Below are 9,684 nucleotides of genomic sequence, written 5' to 3'. Positions count from 1 at the left end.
GGGCGGGCGCTGCGCGGCACATGCGCCGCCCGCCGCGGGGCCGGGGGCTGCGGGGCCGGGGGGATGATCGGGGTCAGCCCCAGGGATGCTCCGCGAGCCGCTGCCGGGAGGACGCGCAGGGATGGCGGAGCGGAGGGCAAGGGGCAGCCCCGGTGGTCCTCGGGGATGCTGATGGGGGGAAGGGGGTCGGGGAGCAGCACCGTGTGCCCCAGGACTACAGCGGAGGGAGACCCGAGGGATGCCTGGAGATGTGGCACTGGTGGGGGCAGCATCGGGGTTTGCTCCCGTGGCGGAGTAGGAACCCCCAGGGATTATCTTGGGGTGCTGGGTGAGGAGCAGGAGAGCCCCAGGGAGTATGTGAAGACACTGCACTTGGAGATGCCACAGGATGTCCGGGGGCATTCCCAGACCTCTGGAGGCACCAGGGGGATGCTGCCTCTCCCCAAAGGGTGTTTGACCCCCATTGCCTTCCTGACCCTCCAAGATGTGCTGGAGGGCAAAGTCCCTCCGCAGTAGTTACACGACAGCTCTGAAATGTGTCCGTGCACTCGATTATCAGGGAGCCATGGGAAATGCATGGCCTGCCAGCAGACAAACCCTTCCCACAGACATCCCGAGGTCCCAGCCCCAGCATCCCGGGATCTGGGGCTGCCAGGCTGAGCCCTGACAAACCTTCCTACCCCTCACAGTGCAGTGACGCTCAGCTGGGCAAGGGTTTCAGCCTGAGCCACCTATTCCCCCTCCTGCCAGAAAAGTAGTCTTGATCCCATGCTGATGGTGCCCACACTGCTCTGGACGGTGTTGGTCAAGAGCCACCCATAAGGAAACAATTATGGCTCAGCACTCCAGCAGCCGGCTGGAATTTCTCTCCATAAACCCAGTCCCTCAGTGTGGAAAGAGGCTGCTCAGCAGCAATGAGCTCTGCAGGAGTGAGGCAGAGCCCACCCTGATAACGACCCAGGGGTCCATCAACAGGTACCCCCCAGCACCCTGTGACACCGGCTGGCTCCAGAAGTCACTGCTCACACATCCTCGAGGGCTGGCTGTTAAAATTAACCCACCGTGACTGGATCTGGAAAGCCCTTCCCCGGGAATGACAGGAATGTCTTTATCCTGGCCAAAGCAGCGCCGGTATGGGGCTGTTTGGGGAACCCACTGCCAGAGACAGTCTTCCCTGTAAACAGGCCAGAAGCCATAAAAACTCCACAAATTCCTCCAGATCCCCTTTTCCTGGGATCAAGTGAGGGCCTGAAACATGCAGGGGATGCAATGGTGTCTCCCCAAATTGCAGGAGCCTGGCACGTGCCGGGGTCCCTCGGTGCCACAGGACAGGATGAAGGCAACACCAGCAGCTGCTCAGGGCCAGGAAAATGCCTGTCACTGTGCTGCGGTTTCGTGACCGTGGCCTGGAAGAATTTCAGTGGCGTTTTTTTCCTGCTGGGAAGAAGAGCAGGCGGAGAAGTTCTGCTTGCTGGCAAGCCAACGTGGCAGGGCTGGGCCAGCCCAGGGCACAGGGTCAAGCAAGACGCTCCATGCCATCCCCTGCCCTTGCTGTGTTTTTGGTTCCACTTGGAACAAAACTATAATGGGAAGCCCAGCAACAAGGAATGGGCTGTTCTGCATTGCTTGTTTATTTTATCATGGGGAGCTTAATGAAGGAATGGAGCTTAAACAAGGAATGGAGTCTGGGGTTAGGTCCACTGCTCCCCATGTCCCCTGGTGCCGGCTGGGAGTAGAAGCTGTGCAGTTATCCCTGCCAAGAGCCGGGGACTCAGAGAGGACGTGTGAATGCAGGGAGGGGGCCAAGTGTCAGGCACAGGAGTGTCTCCCCAAGTGAGATGCCACCTCCAGCAGGGCCTCGGAACCAGAGGGTGGAAGTCAGGGTGGTGAGAGGTGGCTGGCGGCCCCGTGTGCTTGTTTTCCAGGGCGGAAGGCCAGGGGTTGCTCCCGTCTTCCCTTCCCCTCCTCCGGTGCTGCTGGCAGCAGGCTGGGCGCTCAGCTGACAGTCACGGGGAAGGCATTAGCAAAGCAAAGGGGAGTTCCCTTGCCCCATTGCAAGAGAAGACAAGGTGCTTTACCCCGGCCCTCTCCTCGGGCAACCCTTCCTCATGTCCCCCCAGCACCCACCAGGAAAAGCTGGGCACAGCCTGAGGGTCCCCCCTCATCCATACACACAGAGGGGGCAGCCCTGTGTTGAGTGCCTGCCCATCTCCATTAAACCCACCAGATCCTCCGGTGGCCAGCAACCGGTGTGCCTGTTCCCTGGTCTGTGCCCCTGGTCCCTGCCCCAGCAACTGTGCACACCCACGGGGCCAGGGGTGCTCAGAGCACCACCCGCCGGTCCAGCTGCTCTGCCCGCCCGGCTCGCTGGTGTCTTGCTTCCAGGTGCTTGTTTTGGACCTTCTCAAAGTGCTGCAGCAGCTCCGTGTAGTCGATGTTGGAGGCTGCTGATCTCTTGAAGCTGGTGCTGGGCTTGGTGTTGTCCCTGCAGGGTGGGAAAAGAGAGGGTGGGAAGGGGATGGGGATGTTTGGTGTTGTGAGCATCCAGCACTGGCAGCACCAAAACCTTGTCCTGAAGAAGCTGAGCTCAGCAAATCCTAGTCATGCTGGTGCCTCATAAAATACCCCCAAAGACATATTTTCTTCCTTTAAGGGTGTGAGATAGAGCCCAAGAGGTCCTGGGACAAGGAAGGGACAAGGGACATCTGCATCTTGCCCCCACATGGGAGGTTTAATTCCTCTGACACATACTCCTCTCTATCCCAACCCACTGCAGTCAAAAGCAGTGAGGTAAGGATGCCAGGGCCATACGCCTCAGTTTCCATGTCTGCTTCTTTGAGCGAGCAAAAAACATCCAGTGGCAGCAGTGACACTCCTCAGGGATGAGCACCCATGGCTGGAGCTCCAAATGCAGGCTCCCTAGGGCTCCAGCCATGGATACTCAACCCTGTGCTGTCCCTATGCCAGGAAGGAGCTGACACCAGCCATAGGATGCCCATGGGAAGATGGCAGGCAGCTCTGGTGGCCCTGGTATGTCCCTGGGGAGGGGGCAGCTGGGACTGGCCGGTTATGAAAGCCGGCTTCGGTGTTTGAAGGAATGTAGGTCAGAGTTAATCAGATGCTCAGGCTGTCTGACAGCTCGAAAAACCCCCACTGCCAGGGTTAGTGGGGAGAAAAAAGGAGGGGGAAGCACATGCAGCCCCCTCTCTGCCCCCCCAATTAAATATCAGTGCTGGGTTGTGGGTAGGAGCTCAGTGCCGGAGGCCATGAGGGATAAAAGCCATCCCAGGGAAGCAGTTAAAAGCCAAGGAGCGACAACAGCAGCAGGGGGTTAATTCAGAAACCTGCCCATCTTGGGAGCTCTTTTTGTTCCCAGGGCTGCGCGAAGGCACAGCCAGCTTTATCATCAAGCCTCCCCACTACTCATTAGCCAAGGGTTGGAAAGCAAATCCCACTGGCAGCACCCCTGGGCAGGGAGCACGAGGATCTCAGCTGGTCCCCAGGGAGATGCTGTCGTTGCACATCTCACGGATCCCCGAAGGCCAGGAGTGGGAATGGAGCAGCCATCCAGAGGCACTAGCAGGGTGCCAGGATCTTTTTGGGTGCTGTGAAGGCTGTCCAGGCTGCAGGGGGGATGCTTTGGGAGCAGCCCCCCCAGCTGCTGGAGTCTTTCTCCATAAACCTCCTTCCCAGCTCTGCTCGTTTCCATAGCGACCCCACAAGTGAAATTTTCCATCCCGGATGCCAAATGCTTGTGGATGAGGCACAGCCCTCCCAGGGTTACCAAATATAGACACAAAAAACCCCCCTGGCCAACACTCCCGGCCATGGGGACAAGGAGCAGCCACGGCTGCAACGGAGCTGGGGGGTGAAAGCCAGAGCATGGGGCTGAGCCCAGGATTGGGGCTGAGCCTGGAATGGCAGGGATGCTCAGCTGTGGGGAACAGCTGATCCAGCCCCGATGCTGAGGCTGGTCCATCCCCCCAGCACTTACGTGGTCTGCATGAGCTCTGGGTTGGGCACGCACTGGAGGCGATGGGAGAGGAGCTGGAAGGCGCTGCTCTGGGGCAGCAGCATCAGCAGGCCATAGAGAGCCTTGATCAGGTAGGGGTTGTTCTTCACATCCAGCAGCTGCAGGCGGAGATCTGGAAGAGGACAGAAGAGGATGGGAAGGCAGGGAAAATGCATTTAATTTCCAGCTGCAATAGCAGGTTCCTCCCACCCCCTCTGCTAGCCAGCCCAAGGGGTTCTTGATGGCAACCCTCTCCCTTTTCATTAACCCATCCATCTTCGTGTCCCATGGTGCCCCGAAGTTCCTCTCCTTGACACAGCTCCCTGGGGGCAACTGGCTCCCCAGTCTGCCACTCCTGATACCACTCACCTCTGAGGCTGTCCATGCTGTCTGCCTGAGAACACACATGCAACACGGGATTGCTCCTCAGCTTCTCCCGATTTAGCAGAAATACCCACCCTGGAGCATCACATCCAGAGGGCTGGGTGACACCCTCCTGGGGACTCTCTGGAGCAGAAGGAATCCCCTCCACTTGGTTAACATGAGGGTTACATGTGCTGGGCCTCAGTTCTGCTCAGCAGAGGCAAAACCACCCTCTGGCTCACGGCAGAAGTCTTCTGCAGCCCTAAATACAGCTGAAGGGGCAGCCCAGGAGATGGGGCAAGGTCTGTGTCTCAGCATCTCACCTCCTGGTTGTCACCTGTACTGCTGGTGTCTCCCAGTGAAGGGAGCCATCACCAGGGATGTCACTTTATGGGGGACACGTCTATCCCCTGAGATGTGCGGACTAAGGTGAGTGGGTTGGGGAACCACCAATGAAAAATTTTGGGGCATGCAAAACCACCAGAGACACGTGGGTGCCTCACACATTGGGACAGTCATCCTGGGAATATGGGACAGCGTCTACAGGAGGGAGCATGAATGAGGGTCTCTACTGCCCAGCTGCTCTAAACCTCTTCCCTTAAATATTCCCCAGTATCATCCTGGACCTATATAGGTGCCCCGCAAAGTCCTTTCCAGGACATTACCCAACAACCTCAGTGCCCTGCTGCACCTTCAATGATAAGCCCAGGGGCAGCAAATTGACATAATGAGAAATCCTCCCACAGCCACAGGTCACCCTGCCACATCCCCTGCCACCATCCTGGCTCCCAGTATCACACCCCTGAGCCCCTGGTCAGGCACTGCTGCATTACCCAGTGGGGGACACACACTGCTGGATGCCGGAAAAAACATCAGCTAGTTTTTTAGAGCTTAACTCTTCATTTCTAGAAAGAAAAACCCCTTTTTTCTTGCTAAGGGCCTCAGCAGCACCCACAATGCCATCCTGTGCATCCCAGGGTGGCATAGAGGATTCCCCCATCTGATGCCCTCCTCGTGCATCCCTGGAGATGCTCAGTGTGATCCAGGCCCCCTCCATCCCTTCCCCCATCCCTTTTGTTGGATGCCAGTGCTGCTCACTCCCTTAACCTATATCTGGGGGGCAACGCTGCCCCCCCGTGCTGCCAGCGTGCCCTTTTCCCGGCGGGCAGCTCCAGCGCTGGGCAAACCTCCCGGCAAGAAGTCTCATAACTTCTGCTCTATTTATTCGTGCGGCGGCTGCCGCCCGCGATGGAGGCGCGGGGAGGGGGAGCACCGTGCGCTGCCCCTTCCCAAGCGGGGTCTCCTCCTTACACGTGAATATGGGGCACTCGATGAGCTGCACCAGCTTGTCCACCTCAGTGAGGAAATCCACGGTGACCTCCAGGTCCCCGCTGGATGTGGCTGTTAAGGATGCTACCTTGGAAAAAGGTGGCCAGGCAGCAGCAGATGGCTCACGAGGGCGATGCCTGGTGCGGACCACAGCTTTGCCAAAGCCTTCCTGCATCCATAGCTCCTGTGGGATGTGAGCAGGCAGGGAACAGGCAGGGCTTGCATGCAGGCAGGGCTAAAAGGTCTGTAGGGTGGCCAAGGGATGACGGAGGGAGACAGACGAGCAGGCAGGTACAGGGGAAGAGGCAGGCTGCCCAAAAAGCTGAGAGCAGGCAGGATGAGTGTTCGGGGGAGGACGCTTGCTTTTACCCCTGGCCCACGGGGACGGTGCATCTCCCAGAAGGAATGCCGGTGTGCACTGGGAACTTGAGCATGTTATTGAGCTTCTTCGTTTGGAAAACTACTCAGAGAGGCTTGGGGTTTGCTGGCACATGAAAATAATCATTCTGCTACAGACAGATGGTGAGCTCACTGGGGATTGTGCTGTGCTGGGCACTGCCTGCTCCTCACCAGGCCAGGAGGCCAAAACCTTCATCTTCCTGGGAGGAAGAGGATGTTGAGGAGCCTCCCCTCCTGGGCAGGGGAAGGTCAAGGCTCAGTCAGTGCACGCCTTCCTCTCTTTTCACCACAAAAAAAGGGATGACACCAGGGGAAGGCAGCTGGCACACACCCAGCACAGGCTGCCCTGCCCCGGTAATGATGGGCTGCAGGCAGGAGGCTGGGCTGGCCTGCAGGGTGACCTTGATTGCCACAGAGGGAGTAAAGGCCAGCTCAGGCCCCACCCTGGCAGAAAATCCCCAAAGGATACAATTTCTGGATGAGGTCGTAGGCATGCTTATAGTTCTGGGTAAGGAAGCAGAGGGACACGGTCGTCACAGGGTTGTGACACCAGGACCGGTACAGGCAGCAGAAGAGGTTACGGCTTTCCTGGGGAAAGAGAGATTGGGGTTTGGTCACCACTGGGAGCACACACATGGCATGGCCCCAGGAACCCAACAGCAACCTGCCAAGTGCCACCAAAACACAAAGGGACGTTTCTAGACCCATCAAGTCCACCTGGCACTGCCATGAGCCTCAGCCCAGGAGATGGAGACCAGGTGGACTTTGGGGTGACAGTATGATGAGGTAGCACTCAGGGCTGCTGAGTCCACCACAGGATGAGGGGCTGGAGTATGATGCTGTCCCACCCAAGGGGACACCCGTGCATCACTGGTTTTCAGCAGAAGGAGGAGGAGGATAAATCTTTCTTCTCTCCTTCCCTGGATGTCACTGGTGCTGGTGGCAGGTGCTCAGCAAATCCTGTGGGCATGTTCCTGGGAGGGACAGCTGAGGGACTGCAGGACTTTCCTCCTGCTGTCACCTGTCCCACAGCCTATAGAGGGGCAGATGGAGGGAGGCAGCAGCTGCTTGAGGGCTCAGTAAGCCCATTCCCATTCCAGGGAGAAAAGTAAGAGTTGGGCAGAGTTGAGCCCATCCTCCAAGCCCATCCTCAGCTCCTGAAGGGTGAATGAATAAATAGGCTGCCCGAGCTCCAAATCTGGGACCCACCAGGCAGGGACTGAGCATCCAGACACACTCCCAGGTGGCTGCCAGGTCCCCACCACCCCCATTTTGTCCCTCCAGCTGCTAAGTCTGCTCCTGCTGCCCATACCGGGGTCTTCAGGTCCTTCAGTTGGTTTCTCAGCTGGAAGAGCTCGGAGGATGTCAGCAGGATGGTATTGAGGGTGTGGACCATGGTAGAGGCGAATTTGAGGTCCTCCTCCCTAAGCAGTATGTCTGCCATGGAGTGGAAGATGTTCTCTGCATTCAGAAGTAGACAAAGCTGCCTGTGTATCAGACAGGAGAGAAACCAGGGGGAAAGGATGGTTAATGAGCACAATCAAGAGTCTGATGTGAACCCACTTCTCCAGAGAGGACCAGGGAGGAGATCTGGGTGCACCAGAGGTTGGCTGAGTGTGGTGGCACCAGAACGGAGATGCTGTGGAGCAATACCACAAATCTTCTGCATTTGGAGAATGCAGTTATTCACACCAGAACAAGAACAAAAAATCATAGCTGGGCTAATGCCCCTGGTCATAATCACTTTGGGACCTTGCTGGCACCCACTACTATGGCTAGTGCCACCCCAAGCCTTCCCATGACCTCCCTCAGGAGGATTCAGTGTCACTTTCCAGCCTGACCAGCGTAGTGAGTGTGCAGCAGCACCATTGCAGATGGCATGTGATGGTCTAGTCAGACCAGTATCCCACTGACACTGGGGAACATCCCAGTGAGTGCAGCCAGCGGGGCGAAGCAATTCCTCCCGGCATTGTGCAACCCGGCAGTCCTGGAGCCAGAGGCTGCTCTTTGAACTCCTCCATGCTCCAGCTGCCACGAGATCCGGTGCTGAGTGGCTCCGGAGATCGAGCTGGTGAAGCTGGAAGATGTCTCTGTTCCACTGGATATCCTGCCAGCAGTGCTTTCCCCAAAACAGTGCAACCAGCACTGCAGCCCACGCTGATCTGCCTGGCTGGGTCACAGCAGGAATGTCCTGCTTAACAAACCTTGAGGCATTCCCAAGATTTTCAACATTTTTTTAGTCCAGTAACAAAAAAAATAAAACCATCACATTTTTTTCTCCTACATTTGTTTGGATTTGGGGATTTCCTGTTTTTCTCCAGGCTCTTGCCTTCCTGGGCAGTTTGTCTGAGGACACCTGAAATGCTGCCCAGCACCAGCTCAGATCCTCAGTGTGGGGATTGGAGGGATACAGGGAAGCCCACCTAGCTCCCCAGCATCCCAGCTTCTCCTGAAATGGGGATGCTCCCTGGCTCACCACATTTCCCCATGGGCTGACAGGGAACCTTGGCAGCAAGGCATTCCCCAGAGCAACTCTGCTTTTCCCCAGCTCCCACCAAACACAGTTCCCCACCAGACAATTTTAGCTGGATTCAGATTTCCCCCTGGAGGCATCTCTGAGAGGATTAAGAGGCAAATCAAGGATCAACTGCTTGGGCTGCTGGGTGGGAGGTGTTCACTAGCTACCTGGTTTGGCTTGGAGGTAGGAGGTACACCTGAACGTCCCCTGCCTGGAAGTCATGTTTTCACCTCCTGGGGTGAGGAGGAGGAAGGATATGAATTTCCAGCCCCTGTTCCTTTGAGGACAGACCAGAGGAAGACTATTTGGCTACAGTTAGACTCCAAGGACCATACTCTAAAGCCTGGTGGTTTAGGTAAACATGAAGAGAATGAAGAAAGAGATCTTTCCTCCTCAACACGCGGAGGAAGAAACCCCTCATCTTCCTCCCAGCTCTTCGTCCTGCCAAATAATCCCTTCCCTCCTCACCCAGCCCTGGCTGCTCTCCATGGGCAGCTCCCGCATCCCGCGTGGCTGCTGCCGGACAATGAGATGCTCTGTGCGGGATTTTATGTAACCCAACCCGGCGATCGCCCTGGACCCCGCTAAAATGGAACGGGCTGTGATAAATAAGCTCATTTATCCCAATTATTCTTACGTAACCGGCTGCATTCATGGGGATGAAAACGCTTCCCTGATTTCTCGCCGCTTGGACACAGGCTGGCTGGAGGAGGGAGAGCGGTGGGAAAGTGAGGCATGGAGGGAGGAAAGGGGAAGGCAGAGGCGTTTAATCCAGCCTGATGGAGCCAAAAGCAAATCAATAGCTCAGCATTGCAGGCAGGATCCAGTCACTGCCAGCTGCAGCAAAGCAGGACCAAGCCCAGCCCAGGAGTAAGGTGGCTCCATGCTACCCTTCTCCAGCAAGGGGGGATAACTGGATGCCCCAGCCTTGCCAAGCTTTCTCCAGCAGTCGTGCTGGGCACTTGAACCATGAAGTGGGATGGTGTAATGTGCCCAAAGAAGGGATGGGTTCTCCAGGGACAAACACTGGGATAGTTTTAGCCTCAACAGTGAAGTGGTTGGT

General features: G+C 56.9%; 1 protein-coding gene across 2 annotated transcripts in view; it reads right to left on the bottom strand.

The window, feature by feature from the left end:
* Positions 1–1,612: 1,612 nt before the first annotated feature.
* The window catches only part of VAC14 (VAC14 component of PIKFYVE complex), a 59,155-nt gene continuing 51,083 nt past the window's right edge, over positions 1,613–9,684 (bottom strand). For both annotated transcript variants that reach the window (XM_041458889.1, XM_041458890.1), the window contains 5 exons: positions 7,416–7,590; positions 6,573–6,691; positions 5,687–5,766; positions 3,995–4,145; positions 1,613–2,485 (listed from right to left, as the gene is read on the bottom strand). In XM_041458889.1, the coding sequence (XP_041314823.1) occupies positions 2,323–2,485; positions 3,995–4,145; positions 5,687–5,766; positions 6,573–6,691; positions 7,416–7,590 (688 nt within the window). In that variant the 3' untranslated portion in view covers positions 1,613–2,322. The remainder of the gene's footprint in view (positions 2,486–3,994; positions 4,146–5,686; positions 5,767–6,572; positions 6,692–7,415; positions 7,591–9,684) is intronic.

This window comes from Pyrgilauda ruficollis, unplaced genomic scaffold, assembly GCF_017590135.1.
Source record: "Pyrgilauda ruficollis isolate IOZ18807 unplaced genomic scaffold, ASM1759013v1 scaffold13, whole genome shotgun sequence".
Lineage (NCBI taxonomy): Eukaryota > Metazoa > Chordata > Aves > Passeriformes > Passeridae > Pyrgilauda > Pyrgilauda ruficollis.
This window is presented reverse-complemented; position numbering and strand designations above follow the sequence as displayed.